This window comes from Neofelis nebulosa, chromosome 18 (genome assembly GCF_028018385.1).
Source record: "Neofelis nebulosa isolate mNeoNeb1 chromosome 18, mNeoNeb1.pri, whole genome shotgun sequence".
Classification (NCBI taxonomy): Eukaryota; Metazoa; Chordata; class Mammalia; order Carnivora; family Felidae; genus Neofelis; species Neofelis nebulosa.
This window is the reverse complement of record NC_080799.1, coordinates 7,010,413-7,035,544: the sequence shown is the minus strand read 5'-3', so window position 1 is coordinate 7,035,544 and position 25,132 is coordinate 7,010,413. Positions and strand designations below refer to the sequence as shown.

The window sequence follows — 25,132 nt, the reverse complement described above, 5'->3', positions numbered from 1 at the left end:
CCGACCCCCAGCCTATGTCTCCTGTCCTGGGTGGGGCGGGGTCTCACATTTCAGTCTGCCTTAGCCCTGGCCTGTTCTGTGGACTTTGGGTTTCCTTATTGATCTGAAATTTTTCTTTTGTCATGTGTTCTTTCAATTTGTTCAAAGAGCCCAAAGTTGCTTTGACATATCACTGGCTGAGTTATTTCCTTCTGAGTTATTTGGGTTTTCTTCCATGACTAAATATCAAAGACAGTATTTTTGCATACGGCTCACCCAATTCGGTGTAAGAGAAAGTACTATTGGGCAAGAGATCTGAAGGAGCTGGCTTATCCAGGCCAGTTTCTCCCTAGGGAGCTCAGGATAAGGACAGAATCTGAACTTAGGCACTTTCCTTGAGTCTCACGAGTGTGCTGGCTGGCAATGTCTCTCCCTGTCCCCATTCTCCTCCTGAACCCAGAGCTTTTGAGAATACGTATAGTGGCTAAAGTAGGATTCTGAGGAACACCATTGCATACTTCTAAGCCCTCTTTCTATTCTGCAGGGTCTTCTGCCTGCTGTGTCCTCTCTTCTCGAGGTTCCTTGGTCCTTCTCATGCTCATTGCTGGCGAGTAGAACATAAGAAGCAGTGAATGCTTAGTCCAGGTAGTAGGCGCTCACTCTGAACAGGTCAGAGTACTCCGCCTCCAGGTAGACCTCAGCCACTTCACAGGGATGTTCTCTGATTCCCATTTTTTACTGCTGTCCAGGGCTACAGGGTCCAAGGGTGCTCAGGCTGGGATTTCTTTGTTGAATTTGATGTCTTTTTTTCTTTGTTTTTACTCTAGAGCTTTCAACCCAACATTCCCTGGAAGGTGTGAGACCCTGAAGGTAGGGCCTCCATACACAGCCAGCTAGTCTGGCTTCATATTTTTTTATTTTATATTTTATTTTATTTTATTTTAGTTTAGTTTTTATTATTGATTTTATCCTATAAAGCTATAAAAGCAGTTGAGGATTGAGTCAAATTTGTGTTCAAAATAAATTTCCAGGGGTGCCTGGTTGGCTCAGTTTGTAGAGTGCTCAACTCTTGAGCTTGGGGTTAAGTTCAAGCCCCACGTTGGGTACAGAGATTACTTAGAAATGAAATTTCCACATTGTTACTTCCAATTGCATGATCTTTCTGCAGTTCTTCTCTTTTCTGTCAACCATTCCCAGTGAAAATTCTTTACTTAAGGACAGTAAGTATTTTTTCAATGCCTGGTTTATGCAAAGTAAAATGATTTCCAAAATATTTTTTCTTTATTTTTCATTCAATGATTTTCATATCTTTTTAGCTGGTTATTTTGGAGATGTATACCTCCATGTTTTTGAATAAAATGCTTTCTTGATATTTCAGTGTCAGGCATTATATAGATGTATATAGATATCCTAGATATTCTGGAAGAGATGATTTACCTTCTTTCTTTTGCCAGCCTCCATCACACACACCCACTTCCCATCATCCATCCCCCAATATAAATATTATATATGAGAACTTAGGTTAGATCTATATTCATTGTTTTCATTATTATGACTATGTAATACCTTTACAGCTCTGTTATGCAATCAACTATAATTATTTTACTTTTCCACACAAACTTTTGTTTTCAATGGAGCCGCTAAGTCATTACTTTTCTATGTTCTTATTCAACTGCAAACTCCTCACCAATCATATTAATCTCATTGCAACACATGCAGAGAGTTACCAAAGATCAGTGTGTCAGTACCTTTGGGATACAATCCTGCCTTGCCAGCAGAGCAATCATTTTGTGAGTTGCAGAGCTCATGGGGACAACTGGTCAACCCAGTGCAGAGGTAGGGGGGGTCAGGGGTGTCTGCTGGGCAGGGCAATCTGCCATGGGTCTTGAGCTTGAGCTTCTTGCATGTTCTTACTGGGCATGTCAAGAATGCCAAGCCCTGTGTGGTCACCACCTGGGCCATTTCTCAGGGTAGTGTTTGCAGTGAGCAACCTCAAGAGATGCCCTTTGGAAAAAGATCAGGCTCAAGACAGTTCATGAGAAAAGCATGCCTTTCCCAAGTTCAGTGTTTCTTGACTGTAACGTACACAAGCCTACTGCTTATATAACATCCATCTGGGTCCTTCAGAGATACTGCCTGGGATTTAGGGGCACAGGGTAACTCTGGCCAACGTGATGTTCATACTGCCTGATGTGCCATGACCAACAGTCCTTTGTCTGTGTCCGAAGGTTCTCCTGTCTTCTGCCAGCATCCACGAAATAGTAACAGTTAATTTATGGGCTTGCAAGTAGGGCTAAATTCCAGACTCTGACAAGCACCTGTCTCAGGGATGGTCCCACACCCCTCCTGTCTGCATGTGGATTCCCACTGGCAGAGGGGATTTTGTGTGCCAAGGTGATCAACCCGCCTGTGTGCTCCAGTCTTGGCGGAGGGGGGTTGAGCAGGGAAGGCTCCTTTTGCGTAGATATGCTGGTGCAATTTTGGGAAAGCTGGTCTACCACTGCAGGGCAAACAGGATGGATAATCCAGGCCTCACTGCTGGCCTTCTGGAACTGCAGTAGACCTATAAACCTAATATCCCCACATCATTAAGGTCCAAGTCAGACATTTCCACTTGGGTTGGTGTTTCTTGAGTCTTAAAGGTAATCTCCCATTTGCCACAAGAGAGAGCTTATTGGTGGGCTGGGAGAGGAAAATCAGATCTGAGGATGCTCTTGAGTCAGTTGAACAGAATTTATTTCTTTGGATATCTTGTGACTGCTGAGAGCACCAGACACAACATTTGTAGGTATTCCAGAACCAAATAAAAATTATTTTTAGTCTTTATATTATTTGCAATTTTTCTTTCCATTCAACGTAAGATTTCAACCGTTCAGTTTTATGGTTGTGCAGTGATTATGTCTGCTCCTTTATTTTTTTACTGGCCCTATCCCAAATTCCGAATGTCCCCATCTCCCCCACCCATTTTCAACAATGCCCCTTTGTTTTATCCTCTCTGAGTAGCCAGTCACTGGGATCAATATAATCCCTACCTAGGGCTTCCTCCTCCCTCCTTCTGATTACTCAAAACAGTAACTCCTAATATGGTGAGAGTTTTGGTCAATGATCCAGGTTTTACAGAAAGCATGTCTGGGTTTGATCCCCAGTGCCACCATCACCTGCTACATTTGTGACCTTGAGGAAATTACTTAATTCTTCTCTGCTTCAATTTCCTTATTGTTAAAATGGATATTAATAGTAATAGTTTTATCTCTGATGTGTTTTTTGGTGAAAATTAAATAAGATCACAGGTACTTGGTACATAGCACTTGCTCAATAAATGCCATCTATTATAATTACCTTGGGGCCCCCTCTTCCTCTCTTTATTTATCATCCATTACTCATGACTTCTGACCACAAGTTTTCTGTTCCAGGTAATGTCCTTTCCAGTCCTCTGTGCCCTAATCACTCCTACTTATGATCCAGGCTCTTTTTCTGGTTCATCCTCCTGGAGATTCCAGATTCCCTGCAGCTTTTGGGGCATTTTGTTCTCTACTCCCACTCTTAGTCTCTAATTCTGTGGTCGGTATCAATAGTTTACTGGGTATGAGGAACTGGCCTCTTGCTTTGCATCTTGCAATCTGTATGACCCACAGAAATGATTTATTCTGGGTCTGCTTCCTCTTATGTAAAATGGCCTGAAGGATCCTTAGGGTTCCACGTGGCTGTAACAGTCAATGGCAAGGAAAACATTCAGTAAAAACCACAAATGGACTATGAACTATGGACCATATTTAATGAGTAAGTTCTAAATGCCAAGTAATGTCCTTGGCAACGGGGGAACAGGGCAGATCAAGAGACACTATCCCTTGTCCCCATGCAGCTTACATAGGCTAGGTTTTAAAAATGGAATTCTCACAATAACCATGAGAGGAGTTATTGATACAAAGCAGCCCAGATGATTAAGTCACCTGATGAAGCCACTATGAAATATCTAGTGAGTAGCAGAGCCACCATGTGAACCTTGGTCAGAATGACCCCAAAGTCAGTTCATTTTCCACCCAACAACCCTGGGCAGGGGTGAGTCTGATGCTTTCTAAAGTGGGATCAGCCTCAGATGGGTAGGGGTGTAGTCAGATGTGCGTGGATGAAAGTTGGCTCTGACACCACTTCTTGTGTGAGAGCTAAGGCCTGGGGGTGAGGATGGGAGGAGGAAAGTAGATGAGTTGTGTCTGTGTATTTCTACTGTGTCTTTTGTTGGTTTTCAGGGCTCTGATATTGCCTTCTTGCTAACTTCCCTTTTCATGCCTATGAGGGATTATCCCTTGAGCTGTGAAAACAGCATAGCATTCATTCTACTGGCCTTCTCTGACCTTGGAATAGTCCATGATGTCTTTCAAAGATGTCTTTTCTAGTCTTCTGAACTTGGCCTTCCTCTCGTTCTCCATCCCTACCACTTGGCACTAGAGTCCCAGGGGATTTCTGCTTTTATAATCATGGAGAAAGAAGGCCTGATTGTTGGAGCAGGCAGTGACCTAAAACCTGGGAAAGACTTCACTAGGCCTGGAAAATCTGGCATAGAGAAAGTCACAGACTAAGGAGCTACCAAGGTGGAGAGGATTTTGAGGTATGGGTCAACTGTGAGTCCCTTTGTGAGGTAGCAGAAGATCAAGGAGGAAAAAACTTGGTCATCGGGATCAACAGCTGACCATGGCCTCTGGTCTCCAGGCTTTCCTTCCTGTCCATCTCTCAGCGTTGCATTCTTGCATGGGCAAGAGCTTGCCTTTACGTAGTACAAAGTGCAGGAAGGAGGATTTTCTAGAAATTCTAGAAATGAGCCAGATGGGATCAGCATGGAATAAAACCAGGATGCTGCCTCTATATCATCAGTTCTTGAGTTAAACTTGTTGCTAAGTTGAGTTCTTTCCATAATGGTGAGAAATACATTTGTTGACTATTTGTAAATGTTACAGATTTTAAACCTGCACAATCTTAAGAAATTGTTGGTTTATATTTTTGTTTCCTCCAGATTTTCATTGTGATGATGGGTCCAGGACTAGCTTAGCTCTCTTCTTTCCAGGTCTCTTAGGTCCAGTGCTGCCGTATTCAATTCTCTGGGGGAGATGTTTTCCTTCTTGTTCTGATACTTTACTTCTGCTGACCCCTCCTCAACCCTTGTTCCTGGTGACCTCTCATACTCCTCCAAACCAGATAGATATATCCAACTGTGAAAATGAAGGAGGGAGGGAGAGAAGAAAGGTTTCTCCTCCCATAGAGGTGGGTTACAGAGATGCCAGGCCTCCAAACTTCTTTTTACTCCCTACCCTTGGGTGATCCCTGCACCCTGCTGCTCCAGGTCATGGCACATGTCAACAACATACGGCTGTGGGAGGAAGCTGGTCTCTTTTGGTGGGAAGAGGAGAGACAAAGAAGGCATTGTTTGGTGGAATAAAGAAGTGGGAGGAGAGCTCTCTCGACCCTCAGGGGCTTCTTTCTTGGCACCAACCCTCAGAAACTTATTGTGAAAGAGAAGTTTGTCTTGGTGCTTTAGGATCTTGTCAGAAGTTTAGAAATAACTAGGCAAAAACCCCCTTCTCCTACTACTCCCCCCGGCCCCGCACCAAACTTAGCCTCCTCCCTTGATACCCACACTGACCCGGGCACTGGGGACATTTATAAATGGAGCCATTGAAGAATCTGGAGAAATTCATGCAACTTTGAAAAGTGTCCCTATTCCCCAGGCTCTGTGCACCTCCCCACTTTCCACCCCCACTTCAGACATTTAAACAAGGACTTTGGTCACTCTGGCGGACCATCTGCATAACCCTGAATGTGGGGTCACGGCTCTTGGTTTCCAAGGAGATGATTACAAGCCGTATGCAAAGATGTGCAAAAGGCACCTGACTCAGTAGCTCCTCCTCCTTGAGAAGTGGTTTGGCAGAGGACTAAGAGTCTGACCCTAGAGCCACCCTTAGTTCCCATCCTGCCTCTTCCAGAGTAGAAATAAATGAAACAGGGACCAGAAACACAATAGAAAAGATGAATGAAAACTAAGAGCTTTTTTTTTTTTTTAAAAAAAGGATAAACAAAATTAACAAACCTTTAGCTAGTCTTACCAAGAAAAAAAGAGACAGAACTCAAATAAAATTACAAATGAAGGTGGGGATACTACAACTGATACCACAAAAATACAAAGGAGTATATGAGACTAGAATGAACAATTATACATCAACAAATTGGATAACCTAGAAGAAATGGATAAATTCCTAGAAACAGACAACCTACCAAGTCTGAATCATGAATAGAAAATCTGAACAGACTAATAAGTAAGATACATAAGGAGATAAGTAAGGAGATTAAATCAGTGATCAGAAACCCCACCCCCAGCAATAAAAAGCCCAGGATGGGGCACCTGGGTGACTTAGTCTGATGAGCATGTGACTTTGGCTCAGGTCATAATCTCATGGTTTGTGAGTTCGAGCCCTGCATCAAGCTCTGTGCTGACAGCTTAGAGCCTGGAGTCTGCTTTGGATTCTGTGTTTCTCTTTCTGTTTCTCCTCTGCTCATGTTCTCTGTCTCTCTCTCAAAATAAATAAACATTAAAAAAAAAAGAAAAAGCCCAGGACCAGATGGCCTCATGGGTGAATTCTACCAAAAATTAAAAAAAAAAAATTAATGTCAGTTCTTCTCAAACTCTTCCAAAAAATAGAAAAGGAGGAAGTACTTCCAAACTCATTTTACAAGGTCAGCATTACCTGGATACCAAAACCAGGTAAGGGTATTACAAGAAAAAACTATAGACCAATATCTCTGATGAAAATAGATACAAACATTCTCAACAAAATACTAGCAAACCGAATTCAACAGCAAATTAAAAGGATTACACACCAAGACCAAGTGGGATTTATCCCTGGGATGCAAGGCTCATGTACCATATGCAACTCAATAAACGTGATAAAACCACACTAATAGAATGAAAGACAAAAATCATATGATCATCTCAATAGATAAAGAAAAAAACATTTGGCAAAAATCAATGTCCTTTCATGATAAAAATTCTCAACAAATTGGGCATAGAAGGAACACATCTCAACATAATAAAGGCCATATATGATAAACCCATAGCTAACATCATACTCAACAGTGATAGGGTTGAGTGCTTTCCCCCTAACACCAGGAACAAGAAAAAGATGTCATCTCACTACTCCTATTCAACACAGTAGTGGAAATCCTAGTTAGAGCAATTAGGCGAGAAAAAGAAATAAAAGGCATCCAAATTGGAAAGGTAGAAGTAAAACTGTTTCTGTTTGCTGCTAACATGATCTTGTGTATAGAAAATCCTGAAGACTCCACCAAAAAACTGTTAGAATTAATCAATGAGTTCAGTAAAGTTGCAGGATACAAAATCAACATACAAAAATCAGTGTGTTTCCAGATTCTAACAACAAGCTAGATGAGAAAGAAATAAAGAAACAATTCCATTTACAATAACATAAAAAACAATAAGATACTTATGAACAAATTTAACTAAGGAAGTGAAAGGTCTATATATCAAAAACTGTAAGACTTTGATAAATAAAACTGAAGACACAAATAATTGGAAATATATCCCACGTTCATGCATTGGAAGAGTTAATATTGTTAAAATGTCCATACTACCCAAATCTGTCTATACAGTCAATGCAATCCCTATCAAACTTCTAATGGCATTTTTCAAAGAAATAGAAAAAAACAAAGCTACAATTTGTATGGAACCACAATAGACCTCAAATAGCTAAAGCAATCTTGAGAAAGAACAAAGCTTGAGGCCTCCCACTTCCTGATTTCAAGCTATATTACAAGGCTATAGTAATCAAAAGATATAGCACTGACATTAAAAACAGACACGTTGACCAATGGAACAGAATCAAGAGCCCAGACATAAACCCATGCATCTATGGCCACCTAATATTTGACAAGAGAGCCAAGCATACTCAATGAGGAAAGGATAGTCTCTTTAATAAATGGTGTTGGGAAAACTGAATATTCACTTGCAAAAGAATGAGACTGGACCTTTCCTTACCTTACTACATCACTCACAAAAATTAACTGAAAATGAATTAAGGACTTAAACATAGACCTGAAATTATAGAACTCCCAGGAGAAAACATAGAGCACCATCTTCTTGATGTTTATCTTGGTAATGATTTTTCGGATGTGACACCAAAAGCACCAGTAACAAAAGTAAAATAAATAAGTGGGACTACATCAAACTTAAAGGTTTCTGTGCAGCAAAAGAAACAATCAACAAAATGAAAAGGTAGCCTATGGAATGGGAAGAAATATTTGCAAACCCAATCTATCTGATAATGGGTTAATATCCAAAATATACAAGGAAGTCATGTAACTTAGAACAACCCCCCCACCGCCCCCAAACAATCCAATTTAAAAATGTGCAGGGGTGGGGTGCCTGGCCGACTCAGTTGAAAGAGCATGCGACTCTTGATCTCGGGGTTGTAAGTTCAAGCCTCACGTTGGGTATAGAGGTTACTAAAAAAAACAAACAAAACAAATAAACTTAAAAAAGTACAGAGGACTTGAATAGACTTTTTTCTTCCCAGAGAAGATATACAAATGGCCAACAAATATATCAAAAGGTGCTCAGGGTGCCTGAGTGGCTCGGTTGGTTCAATGTCTGACTCTTGGTTTCAGCTCAGGTCAGGATCTCACAGTTCGTGAGTTCAAGCCCCGCAACAGGCTCGCACTGATAGTGTGGAGCCTGCTTGAGATTCTCTCTCTTCCTCTTTCTCTGCCCCTCCCCTGCTTGTGATCTCTCTGTCTCTCTCAAAAATAAGTAAGTAAACATTTCTTTAAAAAGGTGCCCAACATTACTAATCATCAGGGAACTGCAAATAAAAACCACAGTGAGATATCACTTCACACCTGTCAGAATGGCTATTATGAAAAAGACAAGAGATAATAAATGTTGGTTTGGAATTGGAGAAAAGAGAACCCTGGTGCACTGTTGGTGGGAATTTAAATTGGTACAGCCACTATGGAAAAAAGTATGGCAGTTTCTCAAAAAAATTAAAAATAGAAGTACATTATTATCTTGCAATTCCACATCTGGGTATATATCCAAAGAAAATGAAATCAGGATCGCAGTGTAATATCTGAACTCCCATGTTCACTGCAGCGTTATTTACAATAGCCATGGTGTGGGAACAACTTAAATGTCCATCTTGGTGAATGAATAAAGAAGATGTGACACACACACACACACACACACACACACACACACACACACACTGGAATATTTTTCAGCTATAAAAAGGAAGGAAACCCCTGAAACCCATGTTGTTTGGGTTTGAACTGTGTGAGTCCACTTCTATGTGGCTTTTCTTCAATAAATATACTGGAAAAATTTTTTGGAGATTTGCAACAATTTGAAAAAAGCCACAGAAAAACCATGTAGCCTAGAAACATTGAAAAATTTAAATAAAAAGGGATGCATAAAATATGTGTAGATACAAATATACTTTATCATTTATCACCATAAAAATACATGAATCTGTTTTATCTTTTATTTCATTATTATTATTTTTTAAATTTTATTTTAAAGATAAATATCCATGCCCATTGTGGGGCTTGAACTCAAGGCCCTGAGGATTGAGAGTCCCATGCTCTACGGACTGAGCCAGCCAGGTGCCCCTATTTTATTATTTTTTTAAAAGATTTTATTTTTAAGTAATCTCTACACCCAACGTGGGGCTCGAACTTACAACCCCAAGATCAAAAGTCACATGCTTTACTGATGGAGCCAGCAAGGTGCCCCCACAAATCTTATTTTAAAAAGTTAAAATTTATCAAAAAATATGCACACACTTTCAGACTGTAAATGGTACTATTTGCCATTGAAAGAAATGTAAATAAATGTAAAGGTGTAGTATTAAATCCTAACTGCATAAAATTAACTGTAGTACATGTTGTTCTGTAGTGATTTCACAGCCACTTCCTGTTGCTACTGCAGTGAGCTCAAGTGTGAGCATCTGCTTAAAACGTGGGGTGCTAAGCATCTCCCAGGGAGCAGTTTGTCTCTCCAGAACATTGTATATTGCAATAAAAAGCGACCTCTTGCAGTTCTAATTGTAGTTAAGTTTTTGGAGAGTCATACATGGATTTTTTGACTGCGCAGGGGTCAGTGTCCCTAACCATTGTGTTGTTCAAGGGTCAAATGTATGTAGCATAGGCCAAATGGACCCTCCTCCCGACAAACACACACTAGGCCAAGACAGTAAGTAGAAAACAATATTGGGGCACCTGGGTGGCTCAGAAGATTAAGTGTCTGACTCTTGATTTAGGCTCAGGTCATGATCTCACAGTTTGTGAATTTGAACTCCACAGCAGTCTCTGTGTGGACAGTGGGGAGCCTGCTTGGGATTCTCTGTCTCCCTCTGTCTCTGCCCCCTCCCCGCCTATGCTCTCTCTTTCTCTTTCTCTCTCACAAAAATAGATAACCATTAAAAAAAATAAAAGAAAACAATATTGTATCCTAGGAGAAATGGAAATCGGTAGCATCTCCAATTCGTTAAGAAATGCATGGGGGTGGTCTCCATAAAATTCCCATTGAATTCACTAGTTTGGGCCCTAGATAATGGATGACAGAATGGATAATGGCAGATGATGGTAGACCACTGGAGAATTAACTAAGTAGGAGTCCCAGATTTTAGCCACTGGGCCAGATGTAGTATATTTTAGTAGAGCAAAATAACACAGCTTCTCTTACGTGGTAAATAACTATTGAGCTGATTAGTGTCCATACTGATTCAATGTTAGAAAAATGTGTAAAATACTTACCACAATGAGCACTGAGTAATGTATAGAATTGTTGAATCCCTGTATTGTACACTTGAAACTAATATTAGCACTGTATGTTAACTGTCCTAGAATTAAAATTATATATACACACACACACATATACACATATATATACATATATGTATATATATGTATATATATGTGTATATATGATGTGTAAAATCATTATTAGATTTCAAAAAGTTTAAACTGACATGAATTCTCATATCTCTGGCTATTTCACAAATATGTTTTTCTTTTATTTGGAGCTTCAAAATTAGTTTGTTCATCTGTGGTATGATATCAGTGGGGAAGCATGAATCACAGTGCCATTATTTTGGTCTTTGATTATTGAATCTTTGGCAAGCATTTCTTTTGTTTCAAGAAAACCTTACATTAGCATTATCAATATGGTAAATCTTTGCAAAACTCTTCCACGGCTCAACCAATAAGCATTAGCAAAGAGTACAAGATCATTGAATTAATTTCCTCTATTTATTACAGCCGTTCCACAAACCAGTGATGACTTACAGTATTTGCACATTATATTCAGTGGATTTATCAACTGTATTCGTGATGATTTTCTTAGAGTCTGCTTCGGAAAACTGAACACAAATATTTTCAATATGTATCACACAGTGAAACAAAACACAAGGGAAACATCTAGAGAACTGTCCATTGTGATAGTAAATATATATATTTTTTAATTTCTAGCTGAAATTCTTCTTTGATAGTTGTAAAAGACTATAAAATATCTATGCTGAAAGTTTGATTTTTTTTTAGGCCATGACTTGACAATATTTTTTCATGAATTTGGAAGTATACTGAGATGAAATGTACCCAAAATATTAATTGGGTAGTGTCTCTTTTTATCACATGATTCATCTGATTTATTTTGAGAGAGAGAGAGAAAGAGAGAGAGAGAGCACAGGTGTGTTTGCAGGGGAGGGGCAGAGAGACAGAGAGGGAGAGAGAATCCCAAGCAGGCTCCACACTGTTAACACAGAACCCAATGGAGGGCTTGATCTCACAAACCATGAGATGATGACCCAAACCAAATCAAGAGTCAGACATCATCAGACTATTCTCTACAATTAAGTAAAATGCTAAGTTCTTTATCTCCACTTGATTCTATATCAGTAGTGTGCCTTCATTTTAAATTTAAAAATTGATCCCTATTTTTATTGATTGACTTTATTTTTATTTTTTGAATGTCTATTTATTTTTGAGAGAGAGAGAGAGAGTGAGAGTGAGTGGGGTAGGGGCAGAGAGAGGGAAACAGAAAATCCTGAGCAGGCTCCATGCCGCCAGCACAGAGCCTGATGTGGGGCTCAAACTCAAGAACCTGTGAGATCATGGCCTGAGGAAAATCAAGAGTCAGATGCTCAACCAACTGAGCCACCAGGCGGCCCTTGATTGATTTTTAAGTAATCTCTACACCCAGTGTGTGGCTTGAACTCACAACCCGGAGATCAAGAGTCACATGCATGTTGTCCCATTTATTTTTTTTTAAACTAGTAAAATAATTTAATTATATTATAATTAAATACTATATATATATATATATATATATATATATATATATATATAATAAAGTACTTCAATTTAACTACCACTATAATTTACATAAGTATAACTATAACTCATGCTGTCTGCATAAAATATTTAATAAATACATTGTGTTTTACATTGGTAAGTAGAAAATTAAATTGAATCATTGAACTGAATTAATCTATTGGCATATCAGTGATATGTTTATGTGAATTACCAGAAACAATGCACATTCCTGATATTTGCACAACAATGTAACAATAATATCTTATGCAATGCATGGTTAAAGGCAATGTTGTCCTACTAAAACAACAAAGCAGTATTTAACAGAAAAGTATTTTATGGGGTTTCAGTTTTTAAATTTAAATAAATTAATTATACTTAGATGAATTTAAAAATACATTTCCAGGGGTGCTTGGGTGACTCAGTCAGTTAAGCATCTGATTCTTGATTTCGGCTCTGGTCACGATCTCGTGGTTCATGGGTTCAATCCCTCCATCAGGCTCTGCGCTGATGGCATGGAGCCTGCTTGGGATTCTCTCTCGTTCTCTCTCTGCCCCTCCCCTGCTTTCTCTCTCTCTCAAAATAAATAAACATTTTAAAAAGGTAATTTAAAAAATAAAATGAAAATCCATTCTTCAGGGGCCCTAAGTTGGTAGAGCATCTGACTCTTGATCTTGGGGTCATGAGTTCAAGCCCCACTTTGGGTGCAGAGATCACTTAAATAAGCAAAACTTAAAAATTCCATTCCTTCAGTTGTCCCAGATATATTTCAGATGCTCAACAGCCCCATGTGGCTTATGGTTACCATATTGGGTAGTATAGACACAGAACAAAATACAACACTAATCTAGTGATCTTATAGGGGACACTGTACTCAGTAATCAGAGGAAAACAATATTTTTAAGCATATATATAGAGTATTAAAGAAAACTGAGCACATGTTAAGTCACAGAGTAAGTCTCAAGAAAATTAAAGGGCTGGTATTACAGAAATTATGTTCTTTCAGACCACGATGCAATTAACATCAAGAAGATTAGCAGAGAATTCCAATACATTTAGAAATTTAAAAACATACTTCTAAACATTCCATCCATGCAGTTGAGAAGAAATAATGATGGAAAATTAAAAAATACTTTAAGCTGGATGACAAAAATTCTACAAATCAAAAGTATCGTATCTGGATAGGGAAGAATATCTTAAGACAAAAAGTACACACTATTGATAAAAAGAATGGGAAGCTTTGATTGTGTGAAGAAATCTGTTATCAAAAGCCTCCGTGACAAGAGTGAAAAAGGAAATCACTAACTGGGAGAAGATATTTGCAAAATATATAACTGACCAAAAAATAACACATTCAAAATACAAAAACCTCCTACAAATCCCTAAGGAAAACAACCCAATAAAAATTGGGCAAAAGTCAAGAACAGGCATTGTACTTTTTTCCAATTGCTGCTGTAACAAGTTGCCATAGACTTAGCGGCTTAAAACAGCACATATAGGAGTGCCTGGGTGGCTCAGGTGGTTGAGTGTTCGACTCTAGCTCAGGTCACGATCTTGTGGTTCATGAGTTGGAGCCCCATGTGGAGCTCTGTGCTGACCGCTCAGAGCCTGGAGCCTGCTTCGGATTCTGTGTCTCCCTCTTGCTCTGCCCCTCCCCAGCTCATGCTCTGTCTCTCTCTGTCAAAAATAAATAAACATTAAAAACAAATTAAAAAAACCCAACAACACAGAAGTCTAAAATCAAGGTTTTGGCTGTATTCCTTGCGAAAACTTCAGGGACAATCAATTTCCTTGCCTTTCCCAGCCATTTGTGTTCTTTGGCTCGTGGCCTCTTCCACATACGGCTCCAGAGTCTTGCCTCAGTCATCACATCTCTTATCATACCCTTTGACCTCCTCTCTCCTTATAAGGAACCCTGTGATGTCATCAGGCCCACTAAGACCATGTGTGTCCCCATCTCAAGATCCTCAACTTGATCACATCTGCAAAGTCCCATTTCTAAATTTTTAAAAAATATTTATTTATTTTGGGGAGACAGAGAGAGTGCAAGCAGGGGAGGGGCAGAGAGTGAGAGAGAGACACAGAATTTGAAGCAGGCTCCAGGCTCCAAGCTGTCAGCACAGAGCCCGACGCAGGGCTCGAACCCACGAAACACAAGATCATGACCTGGGCTGAAGTCAGACGCTTAACCGACTAAGCCACCCAGGTGCCCCTGCAAAGTCCCATTTCTGATATAAGGCAACATTCAAGCTTCTGAGGATGACGACGTGGATACCTTAGGTGGCATTATGTGATCTTCTATAGGCATTTTACATAAAAGACTTATAAACCCACTAGATAGTAGAAGGCAATTAAATAATACCTTTAAAGTTCTGAAAGAAAATAATCATCAACCAAGAATTCTCTAGCCAACTAAATAACAATTCAAGATTGAGGATAAAATGAAAGCACTTTGAGACCAAAGAGGATCAAAAGAGTTTACCCCCAACAGTTCCCCAGTAGAAAAACTACTGAAGGTTGTGTTTTAAGAAGAAGAAAATTTGGCACACTGTGTTCACAACAGCACCATTCATGATTGCCAAGTGGTGGAAGCAATCCAAATGTCCATCAGTGGGTGAATGAATGAACAAAATTTGGTATATACATATATACACACAAGGAATATTATTTGCCCTTAAAGAGGAACACATTTCTGATAGATAACTATAATATGGATGAATGCTGAAGACATTAAGCTAAGCCAATCACAAAAAGACAAATGCTGTGGGGCCTCTGGATGGCTCAGTTGGTTAAGCATCTGACTCTTGATTTTGGCTCAGGTCATGATCTCGCGGTTCATGGGTTTGTGCCCCACACTGGGCTTTGCACTGTCAGTGTGGTACCTGCTTGGGATTCTCTCTCTCTCTCTCTCTCTCTCTCAGGATAAATAATTAAAGAAAAAAAAAAGACAAATCCTGTATGATTCCAGTGAATCCAATGAGGTAGTCCAATTCGTGGTAACAGAAGGTAGAACGGTGTCGCCAGGGGCTGAAGGGAGGGATAAATGGGTATGAGGTTTCAGTTTTGCAAGATGAAAGAATTCTGGAGGTGTGCTGCACAACAACATGAGTACACTTAACACTACTAAACTGCACACTTAAAATGATTAAGATGTTAAAAAAAAAGAAGAAAATTTAATGCAGAAGGAAGGTACGGGGTTCAAAAAGCAACACTGAGCCAAGAAACAGTGAAACATGTTTTTTGTTAAATCTAAATAAGAATTGAGTTAAACATTGTTTGCAATGCACAGAATGGATTAGAGGTGGGACACATCTAGGAGCAGGGCCATGAGGGTGGTCATTCACTCTTGAACTAAAACACCATCTTAGTTCAAGGGGCAGAATCTGTGCCACTGGTCAGCAGGGAAGACGTGGTCAATGAAGGAAGGGTTGTCCATGAGGACACCCAAGGTTTTGGTTGGGATCCAGGGTGGATAATGAAGTTAGTCATTAAGAAGTGTGACATGTAAGCAGAAGATTTTTATTTTCTTGCGGGCATGAAATTACAATGGGTTTACAATCAAAAGTTCTTTAAAGGCTGATAATCTGAATAACGGGGAAGCTAGCCATGTTGTGGCATTTAAGGGTCTGCCACCTGCTGCCACGATGCTTGTTCAAATCCCAACTTCTCCACTCACTAGCTGTTCACCCCCGAATAAATTACTTAACCGCCTTATTCTTCATCTCTCTCCTCTGTAACAGAGGATGATAATAGACTTACATCATGAGGTTGCTATGGGGGATAAGCAAGTTAGTAGTCCTCTAGCACTTAGAATATTTGTCACTTATTAAGTACTGAATAAGTGCTAGTGTAACAGGATATTAAATCGGAAAATCTGACTAGGATTTCAAGATATCATGTTTTAGAAAATACAACACATAGGACATTCTAAAGTGATTTGCTAATCTGAGATGAAATACTTCAAAGGAAAAAAAAGTGCCAAATCAATAAATAACGGGCATATCATTCTTTAAAAATTTTTAAAAATGTTTATTTACTTTTGAGAGAGAGAGAGAGAGAAGGGCAGAGAGAGAGGGAGACACAGAATCCAAAGCAGGTTCCAGGCTCCGAGCTGTCAGCACAGAGCCCGACGCAGGGCTCGAGCTCACAAACTGTAAGATCATGACCTGAGCCGAAGCCGGACGTCCAACCGACTGAGCCACCCAGGTGCCTCACGGGCATATCATTCTTAAACTCTATGCCCACATCAGAATTGTATACAATTGGCAGAGTTGTTGGAAATTAGAGGGAGAGAGGATTTCTTTGGAAAGAGATATGCTATTAGTTCTCAAGGGCAAGAGGTGAGGGTGCCGCCTTCTTAATCTCAAGCCTAGAGAGAGGGACTCAAAGAGGTCTATTGACTCCTGCTTGAAAAATCAAAAAGGCAAGTGATGGGCGAGCCAGCAGATGAATGGATGGACATATGGCTGCATTGGAACTGGCCTGTGGATCAGATGCGAACATGCCAAGGAGAGAGGCAGTGCCAGCTTATCTCATGCCTTGCTTGATGGAATCCCCTGTAGGAGTGAACAGGCTCCAAGGATCATAAAAAAAAATCCAGTTGGCAACTGTCAAGAAGGTCAAATAACTTAAGCTTCAAAGACTATCAAGCTGGACTTAAATGTCTCCCTGACAATGCTACGTGCTAGAAGACAGTGGAATGATGTGCTAAGACCCACAGGGGCAGCATCTGGAACCCAGGGTCCCTCCAGCTCTCCTCCTTGAGAAGTGCAGGGTTGACTCTGGTCAAAACTCTGCAGTGGTGAGTTGCGCTCTCACCCACCACCCGCTTGCTCAGCCTCACCCCTTCCTTCCTCTGGAGGGGATCCTGGCTTGAGCCATGGGGACAGGAATGGGTATAGGCAGGTGTCACAGTTCTCACCGGGCCTGGTGGAGAGGCGCTAGGCTCCCAGAGATGCTGAGGGACAGGGAACAGATGAGGGGAAGCCTGTGCTGTTTCTCCCAGCCAAGAGCGCGTGCGCGCAAACACACACACACACACACACACACACACACACACACACACACACACTCACACTTTTGTGGGTAAACTTGTGCTTTGGGTACTTTGGCCAGGAGAGTGGGGGGCTTAACAGAGATGTAAACTTACAGAAATTCTGTCTGTTGTTGTCTGTGAGTGCTGCCTCCACCCCCCACTTGGAAACATGCAGAGGCCATTGCTCTCCTTTCGGTTGATTTCAAAACTTGTTTCAGTTCACTTAGAAGAGGCACCCCTCGCCCTCAACAACAGAGGGTTATTCTCCAGACCCCATTCTTTAATAGCAGGGCTACGGGCTCCTCCAGCTGCCATTCTCTCACCCTTTGCTAAGGCTGCCAGGAATGAAGAGGGGAGGGGAGAAGACGTGGGTGGTGGCAGGAGGCAGGGCCTGGGGGAGAGAGAGCTGGGACCCTGCTGGCTGCAGCCTGAGGACTCTTCCCTGACTCTTCCCCGTGTTGTTGGTGCTTCTGTTAGGCGCTGCCAGGTGAGTGCCGGGAAGGAGAGTGGCTGGGCTGGGGCAGGGTGCAGGGGTGGGAGGGTGAGAGACAGTGGGCTTCAGGGCTGCACACACCAGTGAGCTGGGGGTATTATTACAATTCAGATTTGAGTTGCTAACCCTGGGATACAGCCTGAGGTTCTGCCTTCCTGGTGCTGCCAGTGCATCCAGGGATCACACTTTAGGTAAAAGAATCTAGAACGTTTTCCAGGCCAGGTGGGCTGAGACGGGAGCAGAGAGCCGGGTCAAGAACTGCCCTCGGTGGACATCCCTCCCTTGTGCCTTCACTGGCTGAGATGAGTTCTGCCACCCATGGAATCTTGAAATTTTTCTCCCACAGAATAGAGATGCTTAGAAAGATTCTTACCAAAATCATGATGAAATTAAAAAAAAAAATCTATTTACATATTTGAAAAATCCCCTCACATGCTGGGCTTTCCTCCCTCCCCCAAGTCTTTTTTAAAATACTTATTTATTTTTGAGAGAGAGTATGCAAGCAGGGGAGGGGCAGAGAGAGAAGGAGACACAGAATCCAAAGCAGGCTCAAGGCTCTGAACAGTCAGCACAGAGCCCAATGCTGGGCTTGAACTTGTGAACCAAGAGATCATGACCTGAGCTGAAGTCAGATGCTTAACCAACTGAGCCACCCAGGCACTCCATCCCTCCCCCAAATCTTGAGCGGTTTCCCTGGAGTTTGAGCTTTGAAAACAATGCTGAGCTCTCAGCTCCCCTGGTCTGACTCTAGCTTGGGGGCTCTGGTGCCCTTGTGCAAAGCTGCAGATGTTTGTGGGATGCTGGTCTCAAAGAGTGAGCCTGGAAGGCTGGGGACAGCTAGAAGAGATGGGGGAGACCACATGAAAGCAGGGGAGGAGGGAGGAGGAAAGACCTGCCTGTGTTGAGGCCCCACTTGTATAAGAAATTGCCTTTGGTCTGCAGACTTTAGGAGATGGAGTATGATTTTGTGTGAATCTTTCAGGAAGTCCCAGAATTAGTGTTGTTTTGGTTGTAACAACCACAGGGCAGAGGACACAGAAGGGTGCTCAGAATTTAATATGGGAGCTCCAAACCAAGGAGTTCTTGGGCAAGTCCTTTCATCCTGCTTTTTCCACGCTCTCTCCCAAATCTCCAAAGCTCTGTGGTGAGCTCTGAAGACCCCAGTTCAGTTCCTAGAGCCTCTGAGAGGACACTGGGTATCTGGCTACAGGTCTGGGTGGGCAGGAGAGAGAGAAGAACCAGTTATAGGGCCTCTCAGAATTCCTCAAATTCCCAACATTGGAATATGGCAAGCCTGCTCTGGGTTAAATTCCAGGTCTGCTGGGAATGTGCTGGAAATGTGTTTAGAGTGTGCTGGGCCTCCACTCTGAAACAAGATGAGGCTGAGAACCAGACTTGTGAATTTACCAAATCAGTCTCTAGTCTCTCAATGCTCCAGGACAACCAGGGCGGACCCCCCCTCCCCCACCGAACCTGGGGGTGCCTCCCCTAAGTGCAAGGACCCCATAGGGCCTGCAGGCTTCCTCACAGATGGAGCTTGTTGAGGGGAGGATGCGCAAGGCAGCTTGGAAATGGGCCGATCATCACGTCCCACCAAATTAAAACCCTTTGAGATGCTCCAGCACGAATGTCTTGTTTTACAGAGCTGGTGACTGAAGCCATGGGTGGAGAGGTGATGGACAGGTGTGACCCTCAGATGGTGGTTCTCAACCAGGGGTGAATCTGACCCCCGGGGACATTCAGCAGTGTCTGGGGGCTTCTGGGGGTGGAGGGGAGAAGCGTGCTACCGGCATCTGGTGGATGAAGGCCAGGAATGCCGCCAAACATCTCACAACGCACACGACAGCCTTCCCTGCCCCCAAACCAAATGATCGATCAGTCCCCGAATATCAATGGTGCCAAGGCTGAGAAACCCAGGGCCAGCACTGGAAGCTGACCTTCCTTCTGGTCCTCTATGGAACTCAGTATCTCTCCAAACAAAACTTGGTTAAACATTTATGGAGAAACTGCTCTTTTTCCCAGGCACTTCACTAAGTATTTTCTCATCCAATAAACGGACAAGGGATTTTGCTTTATTGTGGTCTTTGATTTTCAAATTAGGATATAGATTTTCCTTATCTAGTCACCTTTTATTATTTTCAAGGATTTATCTTCTTTCTCTGAATTCTGGAAGAACTACCCAGTGTGCTCGCCAGCACCGCAATCTGAATTTCTTGTCTATCCTCTTGCTTTCAAAGTGGATTTTTAGTTGTGCTACCGGTGATCTTTCCCTTCCATGTGTAGTGGGTTTATACACTCAAAGATCCATTTACTCTCATTTTGGAGGAGTCTCAGGAATGAGAGGGGGTAAATATCCATCTTCAATCTGCCATCTTTTAATCATGAGACCGATTTCACAGCTTTCTAAGGACGGAGAATGGATTTCTTCTAAAAATTTTAACCCAATTTTATGGAGAATAATTTTCAGTGGCCTGACAGACTTCGGAGTCTTCACAGTCTATGAGGGAGGCAGAAAGATAGGGACAGACAGGCAGGTAGAGGTTCAAATTCTGATCGCTAGTGACTCAAAACATGGTCTCTCACAGTTGATGGGTGGTGACATGGTTCTCTGGTCAATTAAGCCCTTTACAACAGTCCCTTGGAAGCATCTCAATCCATCTGTTCTGACTGCACAGAAGTGACCATTCCACCTCAGCTTTGGTGCTATGGCCTGTTCTTATCTATACAGATGACCCTTGAACAACACAGGTTTGAGCCCTGCTGGTCCACTTATATGTGAATTTTTATTTATTTTTCGTTATTTTTTAATGTTTATTTATTTTTTATTTATTTTTATTTTTGAGTGAGTGAGAGAGAGCGAGGGAGAGAGCGAGCACGAGTACAAGCAGGGGAGGGGCAGAGAGAGAGAGGGAGACACAGAATCAGAAGCAGGCTCCAGGCTCTGAGCTGTCAGTACAGAGCCTGATTTGGGGCTCCATCTCATGAACCATGAGATAGTGACCTGAGCCAAAGTTGGATGCTTAACCAACTGAGCCCCTCAGGTGCCCCCTCATATGTGGATTTTTTGAAAAAGCAATCTCTATACCCAATGTGGGGCTAGAACTCATGACCTTACAATCAAGAGTGGCACACTCCATGGACCCAGCCAGACAGGTGCCCTAGTGGATTTTTTTTTTTAATGTTTATTTACTTTTGAGAGACAGAGAGAGAGAGAGAGAGAGCGAGAGCGAGCATGAGCAGGGGAGGGGTGGGGGGGGGGACAGAGGATCCAAAGGAGGCTCTGTGCTGACAGCAGAGAGCCCGATATGGGGCTTGAACCCATGAGTCGTGAGATCATGACCAGAGCCAAAGTCAGGCGCTTAACTGACTGAACCACCCAGGTGCCTCTCCAGTGGATTTTAAGGGAGTTGACAGGAAAAGGCCACAAGGCATTTATTTACAGCTGTGCACCCTGTCTCCATGGGACTGAACAGAAGGCTACTCGGGCAGTCGAGACTGCTGACCTGAGCACCTGTGGAGACCTGACGACGTCCGCAGCCCCCAAGAGGCCCGGGTACTGGTCAGGCCGCAGGTCGTCCAGTGTGCTGTTGGGGTGGTCAGGTAGAACACCTGGGTCTCGGGGCTGTGCCAGGGCAGCTGTGGGCCTTGGGCTCCTCCCTACCAGGTACTGATCCCTCCTCAAGGCAGCTTCCTGGAGGCCAGCACATTCATGAGTGGCCGCAGCTGCCCCTGTCCCTGCCATCTGGCCTATACATGGGTTTCTTTTTCAATATACATGCAGTACTATGAATGTATTTTCTCTTCCTTATGAATTTCTAGTAACCTACAAGCATGTGTTAACTGACTGTGTTATTGGTAAGGCTTCCACTTAACAATAAGCTTAAGTAGTTAAGTGTTTTTTATGTGGGGGAGCCAAAAGTTATATGGGGTTTTTTGTGTAGGAGTCAGCACTCCTAACCCCCATATTGTTCAAGGGTCAAACAACTGTAGTTTATTTATGGCACGAATCCCCACTTAAATTGCTTTGTGCATCTTTCTGAATATTATATGTAGCTTTTTTAAATTTTTTTTTTCAACGTTTTTTTAATTTATTTTTGGGACAGAGAGAGACAGAGAATGAACGGGGGAGGGGCAGAGAGAGAGGGAGACACAGAATTGGAAACAGGCTCCAGGCTCCAAGCCATCAGCCCAGAGCCTGACGCGGGGCTCGAACTCACGGACCGCGAGATCGTGACCTGGCTGAAGTCGGACGCTTAACCGACTGCGCCACCCAGGCGCCCCTATATGTAGCTTTTTTAAAGCTTATTTATTTTTGGAGACAGAGAGAGAGCACAAGTGAGGGAGGGGCAGAAGAGAGAGGGAGGGAGATAGAGATAGAGATAGAGATAGAGATAGAGATAGAGATAGAGAGAGAGAGAGAGAGAGAATCCTAAGCAGGTTCCACGCTGTCAGTGCAGAGCCTGATGCGGGGCCCAAACTCATGAGACATGAGATCATGACCTGAGTGGAAACCAAGAGTCAGACACTTAATGACTGAGCCACCCAGGCACCCCTCTGGGTCTTATAATAGGGAAGTTGATATGAGACAAATTGGGCATGTCTCATTTGCTGCCATGTCAAAGAGTTAGAAATTCAGTTTATTATTACTAGAGTTGAAAGGGAGAGACTTAAGCAGGTTCAGGGAGGAAATGAGGGTGGTCAAGTCCTTGAAGCAGCTGGAGAGACCCAAGGACATGGATCTGGGAGGGAGAGTGGCCTTGGGTAAATGCTAGACCACTTCTTTAAGATGCTACAGAAGGGAGCAGCATGTAGACAAGACGGGGCTGTGCGGCTCCCCAGCAAAGAGTCTTTATATTCCCCGTGGAGTAAAATGTTTGCAAGGTCTTCTAGACCCTTCAATGAGGGGATGCAGGCATGTCAGAGTTTAGGCCAAACACAGGCAGTGAGAAGCAGCAGCTGGGCATTGAGGAGGCTGCCTCAATAAAAGATAAATAAAGATGACACACAGGCTTATAGCAGGGTGTTACTCTCTCCAAAGAAGTGAGAAATTTTCTGAAGCCTGTCCCTGAGCACGGTCACCTCTCACAGTGTGGGAGAGATGAGCCCAAGGGACAATTACAAAGCAGAGAGGAATTTCCAATTTTTATCCAGTCATCTCTGGCTTTGGCCCCATACTCCATTACATTCAATCAGTAAATTCTGCTGGGTTTCTTTTAAAATGTTCTCCTTTTCCCAAGCTGGTTAGGTCTAAAGAACACCAGACTGAAGCGGGCCTTGACACTCACTGTTCACTTGACCCGCTACATGAATCTCAATCTTACCACTGCAATGGGAGCGGAGGCCAGACTGCACGCCTATGAGCAGCCAAGGTCTGGTGCAAGAGGAAAGCAGAGAGCAAGAGAATGCACGTTCCCTTCTGGGGTCGGCACCGATTCTGTTCAGGTGCCAGTGACAGTAGCGCCAGGCCTGGTGGCCATCAATGGGGGAAACAGTAGTTTTCAGAGGGCTCTGGATTCTCTGGCTGTTTAGCCTTTGGGAAAGGGACAGACAGAGGGAGGGAAAGAGAGGGAAAGATGGATCCTGGCTTTCCACTGCCAGGTACAGAAGGGGGCAGAAGAGACAGCCACACCCACACCCCCTCGCTATTTTCCATGATGACTCCATTACCTATAAACAGGCGCCATCAAAGTCTTGGTAATAAACCAACCAGATCCTTGGAGAGGCGCACGAAGGCTTGCCTTATCTATCCTTGGATTCACAGTGAAGAGGTGGCCCCATGCGCCTCCTCAAGATCAGGGAGCAGTACACTCACACTCATTACTGCCCTCTGCTCCCTAACAGGATGTGTGGCCGGTTCCTGAGGCAGCTGGTGGCTGAGGAGAGCCGGCACTCCACCTCCGTGGGACGCCTCCTGCTCCCCGTGCTCCTGGGGTTCCGCCTCGTGCTGCTGGCTGCCAGCGGGGCCGGGGTCTACAGCGACGAGCAGAGTGAATTCGTGTGTCACACCCAGCAGCCAGGCTGCAAGGCCGCCTGCTACGATGCCTTCCACCCCTTCTCCCCACTGCGCTTCTGGGTCTTCCAGGTCATCTTGGTGGCTGTGCCCAGCGCCCTCTACATGGGTCTCACTTTGTATCATGTCATCTGGCTTTGGGAAGAGTCAGGAAAGGGGAAGGAGGAGGAGACTCTGATCCGCCGAGGGGGGAAGAGCAGAGATGCCTCCGGTCCTGGAAGCCCCAGGCTGCTCTGGGCCTATGTGGCACAGCTGGGTGTGAGGCTGGTCCTTGAGGGGACAGCCTTGGGCGTGCAGTACCACGTGTATGGGTTCAAGGTGCCCAGCTCCTTTGCATGTCGCCGAGAGCCTTGCCTTGGTAGTATAACCTGTTACCTGTCCCGCCCGTTTGAGAAGACCATCTTCCTAAAGACCATGTTTGGGGTCAGTGGGCTCTGTCTCTTGTTCACGCTTTTGGAACTTGTGCTCCTGGGCCTGGGGCGATGGTGGAGGGCCCGGAAGCACAGATCTCCCCCTTCTAAGTACTCCCCAACTTCAGAGAGCACCAGAAGACACAAGGAACCGACTGAAAACTTCCCAGCGGTGGAGACCAAAGAGCCGTTCCGAGAAGCAGGTGAGAAGAGCGCTGATGTCCCTCTTTCTTCCTGCTCCTGAGGTCTCTGTCCTGATGACCTCCCAAGGCAGGTCCCCGGACCTCTGGGAGGCACACTTCCTACGTGTTACAAAATAGAAAACCAGGTTCGAGACAGATGTCTTCTGACCGCTGCTGCTGACCCATCTCCCAACCCTCATCCCCCTCCGTTTGCCGATTCCTTCCAATGAACCAGGACCAGGGTTCTTAGCCAGCTGTACCTCCTGCCCTTCCCTTTAGGTTTCTTCCCACTTAGAAAAAGTCTCAGCTCCTGCTTGATTCTCTACTTTGCAGAGTTATGAAGCCACCTGGTTCGCCTCTGAAGGGAACTCTGCGATTGGATCTTCTTCTGAACATCCAGTGAGTGGGGATTTACTTCTGTGACAAAGGAGAGGCCGTTGAAGCATCTCTAAGGGCCATGGTGGGCCACGCTGCCTAAGTCTTCCTGGGAGATTTCCCCCTTGTGCCTTCCTGCCAGAATCCTCTGGCATCAGCTTTACAATGATCATGGGCTTGGTTCCAGACTTAGCCAGCAGAAGCCTCCGTAAAGCTGTGCTTCTCCCCTGTCCTGCGCAATAAATTCTGACCGCTGCTGTTGGCATTCCTGTGGCTGAA

General features: G+C 43.4%; 1 protein-coding gene across 6 annotated transcripts in view; it reads left to right on the top strand.

Annotated features, from left to right (window-relative positions):
* GJC3 (gap junction protein gamma 3) overlaps window positions 1-25,132 on the top strand; it is a 26,207-nt gene extending 1,075 nt beyond the window's left edge. The window contains exons 1-4 of one of the 6 annotated variants that reach the window (XM_058710498.1): window positions 762-849; window positions 9,560-9,642; window positions 23,718-24,499; window positions 24,812-25,132. In XM_058710498.1, coding sequence (XP_058566481.1) covers window positions 23,719-24,499; window positions 24,812-24,819 — 789 coding nt within the window. In that variant the 5' untranslated portion in view covers window positions 762-849; window positions 9,560-9,642; window position 23,718 and the 3' untranslated portion in view covers window positions 24,820-25,132. Of the gene's footprint in view, window positions 1-523; window positions 675-740; window positions 850-9,559; window positions 9,643-17,609; window positions 17,871-23,699; window positions 24,788-24,811 lie in introns of those variants that run through there. The other 5 variants (XM_058710499.1, XM_058710496.1, XM_058710497.1 and 2 more) reach the window with 5 other exon arrangements.